This window comes from Heterocephalus glaber, unplaced genomic scaffold (genome assembly GCF_053883595.1).
Source record: "Heterocephalus glaber isolate CG9 unplaced genomic scaffold, H.glaber_assembly_v1.0 deba00001457, whole genome shotgun sequence".
Taxonomy (NCBI): Eukaryota; Metazoa; Chordata; class Mammalia; order Rodentia; family Bathyergidae; genus Heterocephalus; species Heterocephalus glaber.
This window is the reverse complement of record NW_028258305.1, coordinates 20057258-20080907: the sequence shown is the minus strand read 5'-3', so window position 1 is coordinate 20080907 and position 23650 is coordinate 20057258. Positions and strand designations below refer to the sequence as shown.

Sequence of the window (23650 nt, the reverse complement as noted above, 5' to 3'; positions counted from 1 at the left end):
GTTCAGTTCTGGAATTTTGTTGTTAATTTTTTGTCTAGATGATCTGTCTATTTGTGATAATGGGGTATTGAAGTCCCCCACTACAATTGTATTAGTGCTTATTTGGTTTTTCATGTCCATTAATGTTTGTTTTGTATAGTTGGGGGCATTCATATTTGGTGCATATATATTTAGGATTGTCATCTCTTCCTCTTGGATTGTTCCCTTCACAAGGATGTAGTGACCATTTTTGTCTCTCTTAATTAGTTTTGGTTTGAAATTTACATTGTCTGCAAATAAGACTGCTACCCCTGCTTTTTTCTGGGTTCCTGATGCATGGAGAACTGTTTTCTATCCTTTTATTTTAAGTCTATAAATTTCTTTTTGAGTTAGATGTGTTTCTTGAATACAGCATATTGCTGGATTTTGCTTCTTAATCCATTCTGCCAGTCTATTTCTTTTGATTAGTGAATTGAGGCCATTAACATTGAGAGTTATAATTCATAGATATTGACTCATCCTTGTCATGATGTTTTACTTTTGTTGGCTCTTTTATTTCTTATTTTTTCCCCCTTTACCTTTAGTGTCTTACCTTGCCTGGTGGCTTCCCTCTGTTGGGCCTCATGGAGTTGTGACTTTCATTGTCTTTTTCTAAGATATTGCTTAGAATTGTTTGGAGTGCTGCTTTGGTGTTCATGAAATTTCTCAGGTGTTCTTTGTTGTGGAAGTATCTAATTTCCCCATTGATTTTGAAAGATAATTTTTCAGGATACAACAGTCTAGGCTGGAAGTTATTTTCTTTTAGGGCTTGAAATACTTCATTGCAGGCTCTCCTTGATTTGAGGGTTTATGTTGAGAAGTCTGCCATGATTCTGATAGGCTTTCCTTTGTAGGTGATTTGTTTCTTTTCTCTGTCTGTAAGATTTTGTTCTTCTGTTGGGTTTCTGGAATCTTGACTATTATATGTCTATGTGTAGATTTTGTTTTTGATTATTGTTTGTTGGAGTTCTATATGCCTCACTTATCTGTAAGTTCAATTTTCCACCTCTGTCTGGGAAGTTTTCTATTATTACTTCTGTAAAGAGTTTTTTAATGTCAATTGTACTTTCTTCTGTTTTTTTGTGGACTCCTATCAGTCTTATGTTATTCTTGTTTGCATCATCTAGCAGCTGCTGGATTGATTTCTTGCGGTCCCTTTCTATTTTGAAGCAATCTCTGTTTTCATGGTCCTTCACTGCAATCCTGTCTTCTATATCTGATACTCTATCTTCAAATTCCCTTAATCTGCTCTGCATGCTTTCATTGGAGTTTTTAATCTCCTGAATATCTGTTTGAATCTGTTTCATGGATTCCATCTCTTTCTTATGTTGGGCAATCATGGTTTCCATATCTTTCTTATGCTGGGCATTCATGGCTTCCAGCATGTTTCTTAGCTCATCTATTTTTTTTTATCTGTTTGTGTTCTAGAGCCTCTAATCATGTCTTTCACTCTGCTCACCATCTCTGTAGTTATCTGGGAGATTATTTCTATTTTGTATTTTTCTAGAGCCTCATTCATCTGTTTTGTTACTTCTTGTGCTATCAGTTCAGGGTGTCCAGGTGGTTGGTTATCAGACTTTTTTTTCATCTCATTTCCCCCAAGGTTTCCCCTTGGTGGGGTGGAAGTCTGAGTTTGTGCCTTGCTTCAATGTCTTCTCATTTTTGTTTTTGGTACTGTCCTTGGTTTAGTTCCTGGGTTGATGTTTTGAAGTTGCTTATTGTAAGTACCTTTGTTGATGTATTTAGAACACTTATAGAATGATTGCTTCTCAGAGGTGTCTTCCAGATATTGCTGGTCTTTAGGTTTTGAGTGTCTAATGGCACTGAGGCTATCTCATTTTCATTATACAAGGAAGGACAACTAATTAGATCAATCACAGCACCTTAGCCCAAGTGATACAATCAGCAACACAATAGCAACAAGTACATCTTAGAAAATGCCAATTTGTGGTAGTTATTAATCTATCCCCTTTAACTGTGTGAATTAAATCAAAATCAAGGACCAAGCCAACATATGTTTATAGTGAATAAACTCTTCAATATACTAACTTGACCCTTCAGGATGGGAGTTAGAAGGAGTTGGGGAGGGAGGAATAGGTAAGTAGAAGGATAGGGGAAGGTTAGCAGTGAGGCCAGAGGACACAGGTGAGAGAAGGAAAGGGAAGAAAAGAAAGATAAAGAAATACAAATTAGGGCCAGAACAGGAACACAAGGGGAGATGAAGAACAATGTGGAATAACAAGGGAGCAAGACAGAGAGAGAGAGAGAGAGAGAGAGAGAGAGAGAGAGAGAGAGAGGGAGGGAGGGAGGGAGGGAGGGAGAGAGAGAGAGAGAGAGAGAGAAAAAGAAAGAAAAAAAAAGAAAGAAAAAAGAGGAAAATAAAAATTTTAAAAGAGTAACAAAGAAGAAAAAAATGAAAAATAAGACCAAAAAAAAAAATAGTGGTCGTTTTGAAAATAACAAATAAATTAGAATGAATAATTGATAATGTAAAATAGGAAGAAAAGGTCCAAAGGGGTAGGGGTAGTGAGAGAGGCAGGGGAAAGGAAAGAAGGGAAAGAAAAAATGATGAGAAATGGAAAAAATGGAAATAAAGTCTTTGTAAATAGGGAAGGGTGGAGGGGGTGAAGGGAGGGCTAGGAATGGGGAGAAAATAAGAACCAAGATGCATTATGTAGAGGTACAATTCCCAATGAGAAATGTAATTGTGTTGTATACCTACAATGTACCAATAAAAGAATTTAACAAAAAAAAAGAAAGAAAAAGAAAATAAAAATAAAAGATAAAAATGAAGGGTCTCCTTCAGGGTATGCCTCTGCTGTCACAATAGACAATGTGGGCAGCAGTGTGCAGTTATTAAGTCAATGAGTCTCAGTAAGCCAGTCACAGACCTGTGATATTCAGGCAGATTTCTGGCTGCAAGTCCCAAGTTGAGCTCCCTGTCCTCCTGCAGGGTTGAACTCTTCAAGGTTCTACTGCAGGTTCCAGCTGCCTTTGCCCTGAAGATAGTCCAGGTTCTGATGGGAGGTGATGGTCCCTACCAAGCATGGTGGTCTGGTGCGCCTTTATTGCAGAGATTCTCTTCACTTTTCCAGTGAGCTTCAGTTTTCGTCAGGGAGCCTCAGAGAGGCCCTTTCTCTGTTGTTCACTTCTGCAGCTCAGGACAGTGGCCTTTGAGCCCCGCTGTGCATCTGTAGTGCATCTGTAGTGTGGATCCAAGTACTGGCTAAGTCTCCTGGTTGTGAGTGGGCGGAGCGAGCCAGACTGAGCAGGGCGCAGTCAGCCCACACCTGCTTTGCCTGAGTGGCTGAGCTGGTGGCTGTTCGGTGAGCCTGGGGGGTCCTCTTTGATGTTTAATATTGTAGCTTCCCTCCTGGAATTATTGTTGTCATCAGACCTTGTTATTGACTAGCATCAATGCATTTACTTATTTAGCTTGGATGTCATTTGTCACCTTTACTAGAATGTGAAGTCTTCAAACAGCTGAAGTTTTTGTCTATTTGCTACTGTATTTCCAGTGATGGAATGGGGCTTGGCTTATAATAGGCACTCAATAAGTATTTGTCAAATGAGTGAATAAATGAATGGAAAACTAAATTGTGTGAGCTTATTCAGACTTAGATTTTTGATAGGTGGCTACCAGTGATGTAATTTATCCCAACACCAGATATTTGCACAATTCCAAATGTTAGCCCTCATGTTTTTTATTAGAGTCCCTCTCTCAAATGAGCTGGTTCTTGAAGTTGGAACTAAAACGGTTCACTGAAATACATAGAAAGCCAAGCTTCCTTAAGTGTTCCAAACTTCTGAGGAATGAGGGTGTGGTATACCAGCTTGATTAACTCACAACCAGTGCTCCAACAGCTCCAGGTGGATGGAGGCTCTCTGGGCCATTTCCCCAACCAGCATTGCCTTGGCTGCGGCATTCCAGGCTTAGACTGGAAGCCATACATGATTCACAGGAAATAGATGGGTAGGAGAATTTTGTTGGGCTCTCTGTGGGGATGTGGTTTGTGAAAGTTTCCCATCACTTAATGGGCAGACATCGGAGGCTCCTGTAGTCAAGTTTCAGTACTCTGCTCAGTATACAATATAGGCCTGAGAAATAAATACACTAAAAGACAGTATTAAGAGAGAGAAAGTGGGGTGCTGGGATGACCAATGCCGGTGCAACGGACAAAGGTCCTGGCCAGTCCCAGGCACTGACTTTTATTGGTAATTAATTGGGGTAAAGGCAAACTACGTGCAGTTTCTATCAAAATTAATATAAACAAGGCTCATACAGGACAAGATAAAGCATTCTCAAATTAGGAACAGAATAGACAAAATAAATAGTTGTAATTAGAACATTGCCCTTCTAGTCACAAGGTTTTAGTTGTGGGAATGGAATCTGGGTGCAAGTTACTCTGACTTTGGCATGTAGGCTTTGGGCAGACTCACTTCTCAAAACAAGCCAATTATGGGGTTAATTCTTCACAGCTTGCTTTGGGCATAATCAATATTATGGTCCTCTGCAGGCAGAGACAGTCTATTCTTCATATTATTTTTACAGGTTTTTTTCTTTTCTTCCCTCCTCCATTCTTTCCTTATCTTCTTCAACATTTTTTCCCTTTCCTCTCTTATTCTTCATTTAATCCAGCAATCCTATTCCCCCCCCCTTCCCTTTCTGTACATAGAGGATGAGCTAAATCTATTTGGAGGTAGAGGGTTTGCAGGTGCCTTAAGGGGATTTAAAAGCACATGCTAGGGTGGAGATGGGTATAGCTTCTGCTGATTGTGAAACAACTTAAAACCTTCCCTGGCCAAATTTCATCTTTACCTATCTGTGGTGGTGACTAATTTCCTTGTAACTAATTTTTCCTCTTCTAGTGGAGCATTTTGAGTCAACAAAGATTGGGAATCAGTACAAATGGAAAGGCAAAGGATGTGAATTCTTACAGCTCTTTTAAGGTCTTTTAAAACCAGCCTTGGTATTTAACTATCCAGAATGGGTGGTGTTTTAGGTTGACCTCTCAATTAGGGAAGCTGGTTCTGTTTAGGTGGTGTGTGTGTGTGTGTGTGTGTGTGTGTGTGTGTGTGTGTGTGCTGCCAAGCTCCATGATTTAAGGAGAAAATTATAAGGATGAGCTCTGTATGGAAGTCACAGCTGAATTCTCCATTGGTCACTATCAGCCATATGACTGTGGATATACCCTTTCCTTTCTTTGTGTCTTTTTTTTCCATCTTTGAATGAGGGCCCTGGATAAAGAAATCCCTGGTTTCTATATTTCCATGCCTGTCTGCAATGGAGAGTGAAGCAAGACTGTAGTGAGCAGTAGATGATGCTGAGTGCAGTTCACTCACTTCTCAGGCTCATCCTCTGGCCTGACTGGCAAGGGTAGAAGAGAATGATTCTTCTGCTCCTGAAACACAGCATCTTCTAACTTGGTGAACTACAGGAGGCTGAGAGTTTTTGGATTGGCAGAGTCCTACCAGGAGCCCTGGGTGGCCTTCACCATCATCATTTCTTGACTGCTATCATGAAAACACCAAGCTGTTTGATGGATCCATTCTTTTGAAGTAAGAACCTTGTGATATAGCTTCTGCTGTGTGTGAAACAACTTAAAGTCATCTCTAGCCAAACTTCATCTTTATGCAACTCATTAATACCCGGCAGCTTAAATGACCCTAGCTAATGATACGTGGGGGAAAAGTTGCCTGAAATTTCTTCAAATGCAGAGTTACAAATGTTCTCTGCATCTTATCATCTGGACAATATAACTAAAAGTTAGATGATTTTAAATGATATTCTTTTCCTTTGTGTGTGGTTAGCAGAAATATTGCAGAGTTCAAGCAGTGCTGTGTTGTAAAGAAAACAGAAGGATAAGATGCTAGAACACAATAGCTAGAGTGCTTTTGCCACTTGTTTTAGTCACTTTATTCATTGTTGGGACACAATACCTGACACCAACAACTTACAGTAGGAAAGGTTTATTTAGCTTACAGTTTGCAGAGGTTTCAGTGCATAGTCAGGTGGCTCCTATGCAGGGTGACATGGCAGAAGGGCATGACAGAGAGGAATTACTCATGGTATAAGCAATCAAGGGAGGAAGGAGGGGAGATACACTTTCAGCGATCCACCTCTTCCAACCCAGCTTTGCTTCCCAACATCACATTGACCTATAAATTCACAGCTTAATCGATCCCCTGATGAGTTCACACCCCCATGATATAATCATCTCCCAAAGCCCCACCTATAGGTGCAGAGGCTTTGGGGGAGATATCTAGGTATAAACCATAACACCCCCCTTGGTATTTAGTTCCCACAGCTCATCCAGTGTGCTTTGGGACTGTGGCTAATAAGCTTGGAGAGGACAGAACATGATGGAAGCCTTGGGTCACGAGAAGGATCAAGCTGTCTTGACATTGTCTAAGATCTGAGAGGAGTAGGCTTTGGAATCTTCAGGAATGCTTTCCAACTACTTATTCTTTAAACTAGATCTGGAGAGCCAGACCATGCAGTGTAGATCTCTGAAACTTACAGCATCATGGTAACCATCATACCTTTGTCCTGGGATCCAAGACTGAGCTTATTTGATGTTGACCTTGCAATGATCTGAAAGAATTTTCTTAAGACAAAATGAGCACCTGCCTGAATGAAGGCACAGAGCCAGGGCTTCGCTTTCTTCCACACTGTCCATTTCTTTAATTTTCTTGCCCTCCTCCCTTTTTTCTCCTCATACCTTTGTTTTTCTTTCTCTAATTCAGTTCTTTTTGTTCTTTGGTTCTTTTTTCTTCTGGCTTTTTTTTTCTTTTTGAAAACTTGCATTAAACAGGAGCTTTCTTTGACAATGGCTGCCTCTAGTGTTTGCCTTCAGATCTGAGTAACAAGAGGGTTTGTTCCAGGGAGGGATCACACTATCATAGGGAGAAGGTACAAGACTGCAGGTAATAAAGAGAGGAAGAGATGAGAAAGATGAGGACAGGAAATGTGAGAGATGTGAAGGTGCTGGCTGTATCAGTCAGCTTTCCTCTAGCTGGGACAAAATACAGTGGTACTTTGGTTCACAAACTTAATTCATTCCATGATTCTGGGGAAGATGGCTGCATTTGTGTTTATGTGGGGAAGATGGCTGCAGTCATGTTTGTCACCTGATGTAGAGTTCAGGAATGGAAGCAAAATTTTGCTGAGGACTTCTGTTTGAAAACTGAGGCACTATTTTACCGTACCTGACACTCACAACTTAATGGAGAGGAATTTTATTTGGCTTATGGTTTAAGAGGTATAGTCCAGGGTCAGCTGGATCAAAGACAGGAACATTGTGAAAGACAGGTGTAGTGGAGCAAAGCTGCTCATCGCATGGCAGTCAGTGCCAGAGAGGAAAGGCCATAGACATGTTATAGTCCCCAAGGACACATCTCTGTGGCCCACCCAGACATACCCAGAAATGTACATACTAATCCCCTACATCTATGCCCTTCAGATAAATGCCAAAGCCTATCAAGTTGACAATCCAGTTTATCACACTGACCTTGAGCCTAGTTGGCTTCATCCCATGATTCAGGATTCAGTTGACTCAGTTAGGTTGCCCACTCAACCATTTCCCTTAATCCAGCTCTGGACTTCACCTTCCTGTCTGGAAGAACCTTACTTCCTCTACAGAGGATGTATGTGGCAGAACCTCATTGTGGTACTTCTTGCAGCCAGGGAAGCAGTCTTAGTTAATGGATAGGAAGGGATGATTTCTTAGAGTCTTTCAGAGAGAAATGATCTTTCTTTTGAAAAGAGAGATGCATGGAAGGAAAGAGTTCTCTTCTCATTTATAGATTTGGTCATGACTGCATGTGGCATCTTAAGTTGCAGCAGCAGCCTTACTCCTATGGAGAAAGGTGTGTACAATTCTCCAAGGAAGATAGAGCCAAAGGATAAAAAGGTCCTGGGTCCTTGAGACCATCAAATTCTCATCTAAGCCAGAAGCATATTATACAATTGATCTTATTGTTTAAGTTATTTGCAGCAGGACTTTTTGTTTCTTGTGGCTGAAAGCATTTTTAGTGAAAGCCAACAGCACAACCTCAAAGCTGAGCTTTATTTTATGATGACTTTTATTTAGTGTATTTAATGGACTAGGTTATATATTAAATAAACAAACCAACAAAATATTGTATATATTTATCTACTCTCTCCAGTTCCCTTTCCTATGCAGAAGCTGAATGTTAATTTCTTGCTTGTGCCTTTCTAAACTTTCCTCACAAAATAGAACCCTTTATAAACTCAAAGATTGAGGCCATTATTCAAGAAATCATTTCCTGATTTTCTTATGAATGCCCTATGATGCTGGACTAAATAAAACACAGTGCCACTTGTGGGAAGAGCTGTAGCATCTTGGTGAGGCAAGATTTCCTTCCCTTGCTTTCTCCCTCCTTCCTGAAACAAGATCTGAAGGATTCCCTGTTTCAATACATGGGGCCCTGTGGTGAAGCAACACTTTCCAGTGCCACTCTCTCCCTTACTGCTGTGTGTAGCAAGATAATATCAATACACACACTTAGTTAATCTCTTCACTCTGCCCCCTAAGAATTTCTGTATTTATCCATTCGGTCTCTTTGTTTTGACCCCTCCAAGAAAGGTTTTAAGTTCTCTCTTGGGATTCCATAAGGTGATATCTGAAGGAAGAAAGGGAGAAGGAAGAAAGGCAAGGGAGAAGTCATCAGGATAAGGCTGGAGGAGGGCTTATGGGGAAATGTTTGAGACAGAGACACGGTAGCAGTGCAGTGAGGTCAGGGTAGGAGGAAAACATTCAGGGCTAGCATTTACCTTGTTTGCACCAGGATGGCCCAATGGATGTTCATGGCCATTGTCCATTTTGAGAGATCAGTACCTGGGCTGAACCAGCTGTTAATATTTTAACCCCTGGTGCCCCCAGAGATGTAGGTACTTTAAGAAGTCTTTGAGGGTTATTAGTCCTTTTCATGGTGTTTGAAAATTGAAATGAAAGCTTAAAAAACCCTAGAAACTTTTATTATTTCTTGTATTATTTTGAAAGTGTTTTGCAGTGCTAGGGATTGAACCCAGGACTTTCCACATGCTAGGAAAGTGCTCTATCAGTGAGTTCCTCCCCCAGTCCTATTTTGAAGCTTCCTTTGTGTGTGTGTGTGTGTGTGTGTGTGTCTGTGTGTGTGTGTGTGTGTGTTTCCATTTGGGTCACTACTCTGGGACTGAGCCCACCACGCTAGAGGGACAGCTTTAGATGTATTACCTGGACAACTACTCTTAGGGAAGAGGGATTGATATACTGGATTCCAGTGGTTTTTATTCCCCTAAAATGTGGAAAGTATTCCAAAACTCAGAAGTGCAGGACATATTTCTTTCCCGTGAGACTCATCTAAAGGGTTTAAGAACACTGAATTTAGCTGTCCAAAAATATGTTTGCTTATTTAAGAAAAGTCCCATTTCTTACCAAGAAGCATCCTGGTGACAGAGTGCTGGGAGGGATGTCTTCGGAGCCCCTTGGTGTGTTTGTTTTTGAATATATTCTTGCCTGTCAGAGGCACAATCTCTTAAACCAATGTGTCATTAGCAGCTATGTTGTGAGATAATTACTACTCAGTCATACTTATAATTTAGCTTCTACTGCTTTTAAGTCCAAATTCAGAAATACTTTGCCTCTGGCCACAAATAAGAAAGAAGAATGACTGCAGATGAAGTTGTGACAGCCCAGTAGTGCAGCAAACTGGGGTATGGGGCTGGGGAGAAAAATGCTAAATGCAAATCCTTTGTTTTCAGAGAACTTTAGGTCAGTGGTCTGGTCTCCAATATAAATGTAATGCAATCCACAAATGCAAGCCACGTATATAATTTTCAACATTCTAGAAGCTACATAAATATGTAAAAAGAAATAGGTGAAACTTATATTTTAAGTGTGTTATATATTTATCTCAATATATCCAAATAGTATTTTATGGCATGTAACCAATGTAAGAAGTATAGAGCTATTTTACAGTCTTTTTCTTAGGCACTCAATACTTGAAATCCAGTGTGTATTTACACTTGTATCACCTCTCAGTTCAGGCTGTTCAAGTGCTTAGCAGCCACATGTGGCTAGTGGCTTAGCGGCCACATGTGGCCAGTGGCCACAATAGTAGATGCACAACTCTAGACTACTTTTTTAAGGTGGCTTTCTTTTTTGAGGGGGCATGCTCTAAACTATTTACAAGGAAAATTAGTTTTTCATTTGATGCTCATACTACATGGAGATGGCGCCAGGTTAGATGGGCAGAGATGATTGTTTTTTCTTCTGCCTGTATAAAGACTTCCTCATTAATGCATTTGGGATCCACTTTTGAAATGTTTGCCACAGAGCAAGAGGAGGAAGGAATGGTTTTGACATTGAAAGAGGATACTCAGAGCTTTGTGGGCTGTCTGGCCAAGGCACGGTGCTTGGTGAAATTTATGGTGCATATTTATGATTCAATTATTTGGATGGGGTCATTTATGAGAATAGATGCGAGTAGTGTGGTTATTTATCAGGAGCAATATGCTGTAATAAAATGTGTTCTAGACTGAATGTCAGAAGAGGTGGTTACTAGTCCAGGCACTGGTCCAGGCAGAGAGAAGTAAACTATTATGCACCAAACCAGCTATAGAACTAGGCACTTCACAACCATCTTCTTATCTACTTCTTGTGATGAGCCCAAAATTTAGGTACATGACCAACTCTAGTTTTTAGAGGAAGAAGCTGAGGCTGAAAAGGTTGAGTCCTGGCTGATTATGGAGTCTGAATAAACTCTCAGCTCTGTCTGATTCCCAAGCTGTGGGGTCCTTAATATTAAAATCCACATATTAGAGGTATGTATCTTCTGTTATGTAGTATTCACCAGAGAAGCAGAGTCATGTGGACATAAATATAAATACTTGTTATGGGGAATTGGCATGTACAGTTGGGGGCTGGCTGACCAATCTCTGTGAGGAAGTTGTTTCCACATCTGATCATGAGCATTCTGGAGGCAACAAGTACAAGGTGCCACCCCAGGAAGATAAAGGGAGCACTGTTTCCATTCCTTTTGCTCCAACCTTGATGACAAAAGTATCCTGTAGAAGTCAGACCCTTCATCAAGGAGCAAACACACACACACACAAACACACACACACACACACACACACACAAGCACACACACATGGCCCAGGAATCAGAGAACCTGAAGAAGGATCAGGGGAGACTAAAGTAATTGCAGACCCAGCAACTGCTTCACAGCAATGAGCCAAACCAGCATCAGCAACAAAATACAGTGGTACCTCGGTTCACCAACTCAGTTGTCTCCATGATTCTGCTCATAAACCGAACTGGATGAAAACCGAATCAAATTTCCCCATAATGTCAACATTGAACCTAACTATTGAATTTGATTGTTTTTCATCTAGCTTGGTTTGCAGCCAGAATTGTGGAAAGAATCAAATTCTTGAACTGAGGTATCACCTATGTTGAACTACAAAATGGCTGTTACTTTTTTCTGACTTCTCATCTTTCCAAGAACTTTCTCTGTGCTCTACTCTAAAAACACATGCAAAAGGGAATTCTGGGAGAGGTTAGCCTATCCAAGTTGACCCATTGTAAAGCCATCATGGTGCTCAACAAATGTCTGAGTGAATGAATGCTTGCTATGGTCCTTTTCTTTGAAGTTCTCTGGAAGTCAGAATACTTCATCCTTGTTCTGCCTCTCACAAGCCAAGCAACTTTAAACAGGCCACTGAGCTTGTTTAGTTTTGGTTTCTTCATTTGTAAAGTACCAAGAATAATCCCTTCCTGGACTATTTAATAGGACTTTCATGAGGATCAGTTGATATAATCTGAGCAAAACACTTTGCACATTATAAGGCGTAAAGCATGTATGATACAGTATCACATTGTAGTTATTATTATTAAAAAAGAATTCCCTTTCCTAATGTGTCACCTGAAATTGATAGTTCCTGATGAATTTACCTTAAAGGTATCTAGGAAGATTCAATTAGATGAAATATGCAGAAACACTCTGGCAGCTGTCCTGTGGCATACTCTTCAAAGGAAAGGCCTAATTTTCATTCAACATGCACATACTTTTCACATTATGTTTTACTTTTGAGCTAAATGGCTTAGAGGGACAAGTATGTAACTTGAACCATTGGTGGCTCTGGGAGCTGAAGAGCAGTGGCCATTTCTTGGGTGGGAGTTGTGAGCAGTGGATGAGGTCTCAGTCCTGTAAATCTGGGCTTGCATTTCATAGCAGCCAAACTTACTCAGCAGAATAAAGAAATCCCTGCGAAAGTTCTTGGTAAAGATGGCATAGAGGAAAGGGTTGGCACAGGAGTTGATGGGGTAGAACAGGACCAGGAGAATCTTTGCCTTGGACACAGTGATGAGGGGCACCTTGAGGGAGGCAGAAATGGCAAAGAAAGAAATGGGTGCCATGCAGATGAAGTCAGTGAAAATGAGCATGGCCATGCGCTTTGCGATCCTGGTGTCACTAGCAGAGGACACGATGTTAGGATTCCTCACTGTGAGGTAGATGTGCATGTAGCAGCCACAGATGACCACAAAGGCCAGGACATTGAGCACAAGGAGGAACATGACATACAGCTGTGATAGAGGGCTGTCAATATCCATGGGCAGGCAGATGCTTACCTTCATGTAGCTGCTGATGCCAAAAATGGGAAAGAGGGCAGCTGCAGAAGCAAAGATCCAGCCCATCACCATGATGCTACAAGCATGGCGGAGCTGCACCTTACAGTCCAGCTGCATGGCATGGGTAATGGTGTGCCACCTCTCCAGGGTGATGGCTGTCAGAGTATAGACTGAGAGCTCACTGGCAAAGACAGTGAAAAAGCCAGCAGCAGCACAGCCGGCTCCAGTTTGCCAGTCAATGGCATAGTTGTGGTACTGGCTTTTGGTGTGGACATCAACTGATGCTATGAGCAGCAGGTAGATTCCAATGCAAAGATCGGCAAAAGCCAGGTTGCACATAAGGAAACGGGGGACTGTGAGTTTGTATTGGCTGGTGGTAAGGACCACCAGCACGGTGATGTTCCCAGTGACCGCCAGGATGCTAATAAACCATATCAAGACTCTGAGGATGTTGTACCCCATTATATCTTCACAGGGGTTGAATGCATCTGGTTTAGGGAAGCAGGTCACATCAACCACTTCTTGGCATAAATTATAGTCAAATTCACCATACATCATGTCAAAGGCTCTGCCGTAACTGGACTCATCATCTTCTGTCAGAGAGACTCTCTGAGCCCCAGCCTGAGTCATATCATTGACTTCTTGCCTTAAAATAGATTTGTTGCAAATTGGATGAAGTTCAGAGCTAGAAAAATAAAAAAAGGAATAGAATCAACATCCTGGATCCAGAATGGCAAATACATCACTGTCTTTTTGCAGGGTAGAAATAATGGGGTTTCTTCCTGAGATTGTATTCCCTTCTTGTAACATCTTGTTTGCCCTTGAGACTGAGCTCAAGGGTTAATGTTGCTTACTGTAAATGAACAGAACAACTCATATCTGTATTTCTAGAGTTGGATGGCCCACAGGGGAAACCATCTGGCCACAACCCGACTGTGGGGAGGAAGGCGCCTGGGACTAGCCAAACCTTGCTGTTAAGTGGAAGTAATTTACAGACCTCATATCATCTCTACTCTTTCCTTCCCCAGTCTCCATTCAGCTATTTCTTAATATGCCTGGGGAGGGCATCAGCTTTATTCCAATCACTAGATGATCAGTTCATTCTCTGACACAAATGAGAATTGTTTGTGTGTTTTATCTCCACAAATTAGAGAATCAGAGTTTGAAGTTGGCTTTCAGCTGGTCCTATACCATGGTCTTTGGCACCTGACTCCTGAGTGGCCAGCTAATTTGCCTGAAATGATATAAGGGCCCTGTTCTGTATTATCTCACACCCCTGGGACTACAATAAGCCTCACACATGTGTTCATCTTTCAAGGTAAGCTTGACTCACACTAAATAGTTCCCTAGTGAGTTTGCAAGAGAGCAAATGCAGGTTGCAAAGGGCCTAGTTTTTTACAAGATTGTACCATCCTCTACGAGCCTCATTCTTTATGGGTTCACTTTCCTGTCTCAGTTTCCCCTTTAAGCCCAAACATACAGGAAGCCTTGTCAACAGGATAGAGGCACTTACAAGATTTGAATGGAATCTAAATTATAAATATTCAACTATGAATATTTATTGGTAGAATATGCATTACTATTCTATCAGTACTCTGCATGTAAACGTAGAAGGTAATACTTCTATTTTGAAGCAAAGCTTTAAGAAGCAGGAATGTTTCACAGTGAGAATATTTTTGAATGGAAAAAAATCATACATCTTTGTCTGTCTGTCTATCTACCTAGCCATCCATCTCTACCTCTCCCTGTTTCACCAAGGGTCAAGTTTATAGCAATGTTAAATGCAGCATTTTTTCAAACATTAACATAATCTCAGTGAGCAGGGATGGAGTATTAAACATTTTCAAAAGCACTCATGAGAAGGAGACAGGAGACTGGAGGAGTGGATGAGGTACAGCTCCACTGGATTCAAAAATATTAGTGCTTGTTCAGCACCTGGCACTTGAACTGAAATTTCCCACCACCCCAGTGAGCAGGGCCGGTGAGAGAGAAACCTCTCCTTCCTTCTCTCACCTCTGGGAAGTGAAGTGAGTTGCCAGGAAGTCATTTTTCCTTGGCCCAAGGGATATATTTTTTCTTTTGCTGAAGAAAGTGTCATCTTTTGTTTTAGAAACTGATAAGATGTCTGCAATCAGTCATAGGTTGCACTCAGAGGGTAAATAATTAGAGCACAGGTAATCGAAAGTGCATGGAATCAGAGTTGAGAAAATCTGAATTAATTAGTGTTCTTAGAAGAAAAGTAAGGCATAGAGATGGGCCTAGAGGGCTCAGGTGGTTCTTCAACCTAACTGTTGACTCCTAAATCCTGTCACTGGACTGGCTGCAGCCCAACTTTAGAATCAGAAAGTAAGTAACCTGGCACTTGTGGATTGCAAATTTGGGTTACTGGAATGCAATCAAACTTAACCATCAAGAGATGGCTTTTACTTCCTGTAGTTGATGGTGGGCTTCTGTGCAGATGCTGATTCTTGGTGTTGCGACCAACATATCCTAAATATTGATGCTTCCCTTCCCTGAAACAAGTGACCTTGACTCAAGTTAGGGGAAAGGTGACTGATGTATGGCTCTGAGATAAGAATAACAATGAAGGTGGACCTGAGGGAAATACAATCTTGCCTTTGCAGTGCTTTGGTCAAGAGTTGAGAATTTGGCTTAGGGTTGATTTAAACAGTGCTACTCTTAGACCCTGATCAATCAGTGAACAGATGCTTAGAGTGGCCTAGCAGAATGTCCCAGAGCTGGAATTTTGGAGACAGGCAGAGGTTGGAATCTGAGTTTGGTCAGCAACTATCAAGTATTTCTGAACCTCAATTTCTGCCTTTGTGAAAAGGGAATAATATTAATGACAAGGATGATATTATGTTTACGATATTAGCAATAAAGATGCAAAGTGTTATAGTGCCTGCCAGTGAGTACTCAGCAAGCGTCAGCCACATGAAGACGGATGATGGTGGGTGCTTTGAGAGCCCCATGTGGGTACTTAGAGGCATGTGCCACAGTGCATCAATCTACAGTCCAGTTGTGAAGAAATGACCTAAGCACAAGAAAAATTAAAGAATAAATAAGAGTAAAAAAACACTAGGTGAACATAGGACCATGATAAGGAAATATTGTATCTGGTTCAATGATATGTGAGGGGTGTGGTTGACCCATCCTTTCAACAAGATTCCAGGAGGGCCATTGGCTAAAATCTCACAGGAATGAAGGCCTTCTCGGTACATTGTGGGCACTATTTCCAAATGAGGACACAGCTTTAAACTTGAATCCTATCACCAAACCATATCTTCCATGATATGTAATGAAATGACACTATTGTAGGAATATATCCTGGGATTTTTCTTCTGAAAAGCATAATTATTTTATATTGTGTTTGTGTGTGTGAATTTGTTAAATTTAAAAAAATAATCCAACACCCACATTTGGGTATGTCAAGGAGGAAGTGTAGGCCTCTGCTTGCTGCATCCTAACGGGCCCTAATGGTAAGTAACAGCAGGAACTTCGAGGGATAAGGACCTCGTGGTCTGCTGGGGTCAGCCACATAAGGCAGCCCTACAATTTTTGGTTGGGTGAGCCCCAAGGCTATGTCTATACAGCTAGGAGGTGGTAAGATACAGGCATCTGAACAACATGATAAGATAATAGAGCCCTGTGGCATGCTGGCATTGGGCCAAACAGCATGCCATGCACTGCTCTTACACTGACCTTAGATTTCTCCCAACGGGTATTCATTCGTAGGGTTCTGGCAGCAAACTGGTATCTTTTTCTCACCCTGGCTAGAATAATTCTTGTCTGGAATATAAAAGAAGCCATCCTCTTGCCTCAGCCAAGGCCCTTAAGAATTCTCATAGTCAGGAAGAAATTCTTTGGCCATTGAGCTATTCTGTGAGGAATGCCTGATTCTGACTAGACTCCCAGTGATGTTTGCTCATTCTTATAAGCAGCCCTTTCCCTGCAGATCCTTCAAATATGTCTGAGTGCCCCCGGTGACTTTGAAAACATTTTAGGGTATGAACTGTGTTGTTGCTTTTTTTTTTGATTTGTTTTGTTTTTAAGCTAGGAATATGTGTACCTTTCCAGCTCAATGTATGTTGAAAACTGAGTAATTGAGACTGTTAAACAGTAAAATGTTATCACAGGGCAGCTGTATTTGTGCTGGGCTACTGAACAGAGTAGTGAAAAGGCATCATGGGATTGAGGGCAACTACATGGTGTGGAATCTATCAGAGAGCTCAGGAGAGAGTGGGGGCTTCAAGAACTCCTGATATTCAACAGATTCTTACCTCCAACATTCTTTGAAATATCTGAAACGTGCAATCTTCAAAGCCACTCAGTTTCTACTCTCTCCAGATCCTGTCTATGATTACCCCAATTTTTAAACCAATTAACTACCAGGACTCATGTCTGTTTGGATTATCCTCTTTCATCCTGCACATCCTTGAACTGGCTCTTCTTTGAACCCAAAGTGAAAAGATGTCTCCATCTTTGTCCTCTCCATGAGTTGCTAAAATCTGAGAGTGGACTGGACAGGTGGAGTGTGGTTGGGATGTGTTACAAATGTGTACATCAGCCTTTGTTGTGATACTTTTGTTCCTCAGTTCCAAAGCTAGTAGGGTGGGAGATTTATGGGGTGCAGAGTTTGAGACTCTGCATAAATCCATATTTACAAAATGAAAAAGCTTAACTATTAAGCATCACCTATGAGTCAGATGCTCTGCTTGATGTTTTCCAATTTAATATTTAACAGAATATGGGTACTGTTCTTCTGTGGACCTATTTGCAAAGAAATTATGAGCCCATCCCTTGCTTATCCTCCACAAAACTGAATCTTTGATCTAGAACATGCATCAGGGCTTCAACCACCCAGGTATCACTGCAATGCATTCTCTTCATATCTCAGATATGTGGAAGTTGTAGGCTGAGTTTTACCCTGGGGAAATACCCAAGCCAAGCCCCAGGGATGGACATGGGAGAACTCACATTTGCCATCTCCAGTTTGCAAATGCACAGCAATGGCTAGGGTAGGTGAGGGTGGCTTCCATGAGGGCAACAAACTTTTCCAGGCTAGGAAGCTTTTTTAAGTTATATGTTGACCTGGCCCTCAACTTCTTAAGATTTTCTAAGCCATGGCTAGGAAGAGAATTGATTCTTGTCCTTGAAATATCTCTATAAGGAGAAAAGGAAAATAAGACATGATTATTATGAGCTTAATTTTTTTGCTCTCAGTAGTCAAAATAGCAGACATTCTAGCATAGTAATAATCTTACATGGGTCAGAAGGGGGGGGGCTCTAGTTTATCCAGTGCACCTCATTTAGGTCAATATTTGGCTAATAGAACACTTGGTTTGTGTAGGAGCCCTGGTACTTGTAAGTAAGAAGTGTTAGGTATCAGGCTGTCTTGATTTCTGGATATATTTGCATCCTGGCTGATCTTTTAACTCTTGTTTGTGGGTAGAATTATCCATCTAATCATACCCACTAATCTGTAGAAGGCTCAGAAATTGAGACCATTTGCCTCCATTACAAAACTAGCTATAAAAATATTTCCAATAAATTAGGGTGGAATCTGCAGCCAAATTTCAGAAAAGCATAAGAGACTACACCATGAGGGGAACAGGCATCTTTTAGGCAGTGAAAGCACCCTCAGCATCAAGTTCAGGTAGCAAATAGAGTGGAGGTTTTGAGTCTGGCCTCCATGCCAGACTTGCCTGCATATAATCCTGCCCCCATGTCTATTAATTTGTGACTGTTACGGTTTAAATATGAAATGTTCCCCCAAAACTTATTTATTGAGGGCACTAACGTCATCAATAGGTCATCCACTGATGAGTTCATAGTTGAATGGACTATTTGGAAGTGAGACATATTTGGAAGAAATAGATCACTAGGAATGTGACTTTCAAGAATATGATAATTTTTCTTGAGCTCTTTCCTTCCTTCTCTGCTTCCTGACTGCCATGAAGTGAGCAATTTTCCCCCACCACATGCTTCCACCCCAAGTTTCTACCTTGGACCCAGCCAATCATGGACTGAATCCTTTGAAATCATGAGTCAAATTAAACATCTCCTCCTTTAAATTTTGGATGTCAGGTATTTTGTGCCAGCAACAGAAAGATGAATAATACAGAAATTACCTTGATCATTTAGCCTCACTCCTGGTACCAATTTTCTGTAGTTAACTTTTCCTCATTGTGATCAAATACCTGACAAAAATAACTTAAAGGAGAAATTTATTTGGACTCACAGTTTCAGAGGTGTCAGTCCACAGTTGGTTATTTCCATTGCTGTGGGCCTGAGCTGAAGTAGAGCATCACTGCAGAGGGTTGTGGTGGAGCAATGTTGCTCACCTCATGGCAGGCAAGAAGCAGAGAGAAAAGGGAAGAGTCAGAGAGAGAGAAAGTTGAGGACAAGATACAGACTTCAAAGGTGTGTCCTCAGTGACCTGCTTCCTCCACCCAGGCTCCACCTCCTAACAGCCCATTCACCTATGAACTCATCAATGGATCAAATTCATTGATGAAGTCAGCACCTTCATGACCCATTCACCTCTCTCAGTCCTACTGCTGAACATTGCTATATTGAGGATCGAGCTCTCAGTACAGGAGTCTTGGGGGGATACTTCATATGGATACCATATTATAAACTTGGTCAAATTTTGTCACTTTTCCGTGTTTTAGTTTCTTCTGCCTCAGGGGTTGCTGTGATATTTAAATGAGTTAAGAACTTTCTGGCCCTCAGAGAGCTATTATTACTAAACATCAGAAAGAATGAAAGAGAGAGAGAGAGGAAGAAGAAGGAGGAAGAGGAAGAGGAAGAAGAGAAAGAGGAAGAGGGGAGGAAGAGGAGGAAGAGGACGAGGAAGGGAGAAGAGGAAAGGGATGAGGGAGAGGAGGAGAAAGGCAGTTGTTTCTTTGTAGGAGTCTCTGCCTGGGTGAACCAGCAGAGGTCTAATGGGAGTTAGCACAAATGGACAATTTGTGAGCCCCCTCCTTTTTGGCAGCAACAACAGTGATGTGAGTACTTGTCTGGCAGCCCCACCAGTAGCTGCAACCCTCAACACCAAGACAAGCTGTTGAGGATCTTGAAATGGCACCAGATTGCACTTGTTGGGGCCAGGGTTTGGCTATGAGTGGGTGTGTCTAGTGTGGGCAGTAGCACGTCACTGGGACAAGTTCATTTCAGTATCCTGGGGGACTCTTGGATATACTAGAGGAAGAAGAATCTTTTAATGTCAGATATAAGCCAAAGCAGCCAGTGCTCAGAGCAATAAAACCTAGGGGTGTGCATCTATATCTGCTACCCCATATGTTCTCACATTCTGGTGAAAACTTTTTTTCCACTGTGTCATTCTCTTGTTCATATCTTTACCATGGCTTCTTACTGTCCAGTGAGAAGCTCCCTTAACTGCAGCCCTCCTTGTCACTTCTCCTTCCCAACCCAAATTATACTGGTTGTCCGTACTTGAAGTTACTAGTTCTTCACCTTACAATTCAATTGAGTTTCTCCTTAAGCCCTTGAAAAGCAATGTTCACTCCAGGTTTCTTGAATTCTCAATTACATTTCACAGTTAAATATTCCTTCTCTCTGAGAAGTTTTCTTCATATCACATTCTCAATTTCTTTTGATATCTCCTTTGAATTTTTTATTTGTTGTTAATTTGTTTTACTTCTTTTTTATGAAGTTGTATCTGTTTTTTAAACATCAGTATTTCTCAAAATCAGGCTGCACATACTCTTTCCAGGCAATCTTAGCTACTCACTCAGTTTCAAGTACCAGGGATATGCTGAATATATATCCTAGTTCAGGTGCCATATCCAAACTCCAGCAGACTTCTTGGGTTTGGGTACCACATAGAGCCAAACTCTTACTACTTAAAAAAAAATATATATATATAATATATAATTATATATATATAATTATATATATAATAATATATAATTATATATATATAATTATATATATATTAATATATAATTATATATATATATAATTCATTGCTACCACTGCAGTGTAAAAGTTCTAGTGTCCTGGGGGTATCTTTTCTGTTCAGTCTTTTGTATTTTTATTATAATTCTTCAGAGTTAGGGCCCATGACCTCATGTCCCTGTGATGGGTGAATCTTCATCACTCACCGTGGCTAAATAGCTCAGCTGTCCCACCAGCTTTCCACTTCCACCTCCCATTGCTCCAGAGCTTCCCAGCTCCCTTTTCAGCCTCTGGAACACCTGGTTTCTCTTGTTAGGCAAACCCTCTTCTGACCAGCTCTGCTATTGACACTTGCTCTGTTCTCTGTGACCAAGTTTCCATTTCATCTGGCCTTTGGGCTCCTCTTTTCTCCCTCAAATGTGGAAGACAGCACAAGCTATGACCTAGCTCCTTGTTTTATCTACAATAGTTGAAGGATTCCACCAAAGAAGGAGATAAGAACATTTAAGGAAATCCTTCAAGAACAATTTAAAGTTTTAAACCAAAGCAATTATTACCTGTCATGAACATTTTCCAAAAGCAAGCAATACAAAATAAATTATTTTTCCTTAATTAAGCCTTCTTCATATATTATATTTCTATATATATATATATTCCTATATATATTCCCATATATATATATATTCCTAAAAGAAACAGATGTTTTTGTCCCCCTCTGTGGAATACTATCTTATTTTCTAATATGCTCTGCAGTGGACTGAAGATGTTTGCAAATTCTTTAACACTCTTTCCACCAAGGATCTCTTTGCCTTCCCCTTGAAACTGGGCTAAACTGTGATGTCTTTGCACCACAGGGCATGATGGAAGTGTTGCTATTCAAGTTCTACATTTAGCTTCTAAGAATATCAACAGCTTCTGTCTTGGTCTTGTAGAGTCCTAAGTTGCCATGAAAGAATTCCAGACACCTTGAGGCTGCCATATTGGTACAAGCCTAAGCCATGTAGAGAATGAGCAGTGCCATGTGGTCAGAGAGAAATAAAGCACACACATTACCCAGCCCCCCCATGCCAATGAGCATGGATGTTTCAGGCATATGAACAAAGGGGATAACTAGGAGGTTGATTCCCTAAACAATGCTATGTGAGCTAATATCATATGGATCAGAGACAACCCTTCTAAATTTTTGACACAAAAAATTGAGAGCAAAATGGAATGATTTTTAAACCACTAAGTTTTAATGCAGCAATAGAGAACCACAACAGACTCTACTGGGGTCTCTGTGACTTCACCAACTCTATTATTTTTTAACAGTTCTAGAGATATTTATTTATTTTTAATTTAAAAAAATTTATAAACTTTATTTAGAAGTTTTAGATTTAATGAAAAATCCAGCAGATAACACAAAGTTTCTAAGTGCAGTCTTTGTCCTGCACATCATTACCTCTATTTTTAATATTATTCGTATTAGCATGGCATGTTTCTTACAATTGTTGAACTAATATTAGTATATCATTATTTTTTTAATGAATTTATTGGTGCATTTTAGGTATACAATATAATGACATTCATCATTGGAAATTTGCACCTTTACACAATCTCTCTTGGTTCTTATTTTTTCCCCACTCCACTGCCCTCCCTTCAACCCATCCATCCCTCATTATTTTCAAAGGTTTGTTTCTAATATTTCATTTTCTCATATTAATTCCATTCCCTTCTTGCCTTTCCTCTACCCCTACCACTTCCACTTCCATTTTGCCCCCATTTTTACTATTTCACATTATCTATTATACCTTTTAGTACTTATTTAAACTTTCAATTTTTCACACTAGAGAAACTATTTTGTATCTACAAATGTGTGTCCTACTTACTTTACTTGAGTATGTCCTCAATATTCATCCATTTAGCTATAAATGTCTCTAATTTCTCATTCTTTATGGCTGAGTAGTATTCCATTTCATTAAAAAAACCACATTTTCTTTATCCAGTCTCCAGTTGATGGGCAATTGGGCTGCTTCCAAGTTTTTGCTACTACAAACTGTGCTGCTATGACCATGGGTGCACATATATCACTGTGGTATGATTCTTTTAATTCTTTGGGGAGGATACCCAGCAGGGAAATAGCTGGGTCAAATGGGACTTCCAGTCCTAGTTCTTTGAGGTATCTCCGTACTGATTTCCACAGTGGTTGTACCAGTCTATATTCTTACCAGCAGTGGTGCAGTGTTCGTCTTTCCCCACAGCCCCACAAGCATGTTATTGGTTGATTTCTTGATAGCAGCCATTCTTTCTGGGGTGAGGTGGAATCTCAGCATTGTTTTCATTTGCATCTCTTGAATGACCAGTGATGTTGAACATTTTTTCATATGTTTACTTGCCATTTCTACTTCTTTGTCTGAGAAATGTCTATTCATTTGATGCCCATTTTTGGATTGGGTCTTTAAATTTGGGAGGTCTGATTTGTTTAAGTTCTTTCTAGATTTTAGGTAATAGACCTTTGTCTGAGGAACAGCAGGTGAAAATTTTTTCCCACATTGTAGGTTGTCTCTTCACAACTTCAAACCATTGGTGGTTTCTCTTGCTGTGCAGAAGCTTTTTAATAAGAAGCGATCCCACTTGTTGATTGTGCTAATTCATGGGTAACTGAGGTTTTGTTCATAAAATCTTTTCCTACACCAATGTCTTCAAGAGTTCTACCTAACCTCTGTTCCAGCCAGTTCAGCATTTCTGTTTTAACATTTACTTCTTTAATCCATTTTGATTTTAGTTTAATGCATGGTGAGAGATATAGGTCTAGTTTTACTCTTTGGCAAGTTGAAGCCCAATTTTTCCAGCACCATTTATTAAAGAGGCTATCTTCCAGTGAGGGTGTTGGCTAGTTTGTCGAAGATGAAGTGGTTGAGTGTGTCTGAAGTTGTTTCTGCATCTTCTAATCTGTTCCACTGGTCCTCAGGTCTGTTTCTTTGCCAGTACCATGCTATTTTTATCACAGTAGCTTTGTAGTATAGTTCCAAGTTGGAGGTTGTGATACCCCCTGCCATACCTCTGTTTTACTATTCTATGTCTCTTCTTGT

At 40.5% G+C, this 23650-nt stretch overlaps 1 protein-coding gene across 2 annotated transcripts in view; it reads right to left on the bottom strand.

The window, feature by feature from the left end:
• Nucleotides 1-5647: 5647 nt before the first annotated feature.
• Nucleotides 5648-23650, bottom strand: part of Fshr (follicle stimulating hormone receptor) — a 194319-nt gene continuing 176316 nt past the window's right edge. For both annotated transcript variants that reach the window (XM_004839469.3, XM_021253847.2), the window contains exons 9-10: nt 17634-17819; nt 5648-13341 (exon numbers count right to left, since the gene is read on the bottom strand). In XM_004839469.3, the coding sequence (XP_004839526.1) occupies nt 12108-13341; nt 17634-17819 (1420 nt within the window). In that variant the 3' untranslated portion in view covers nt 5648-12107. The remainder of the gene's footprint in view (nt 13342-17633; nt 17820-23650) is intronic.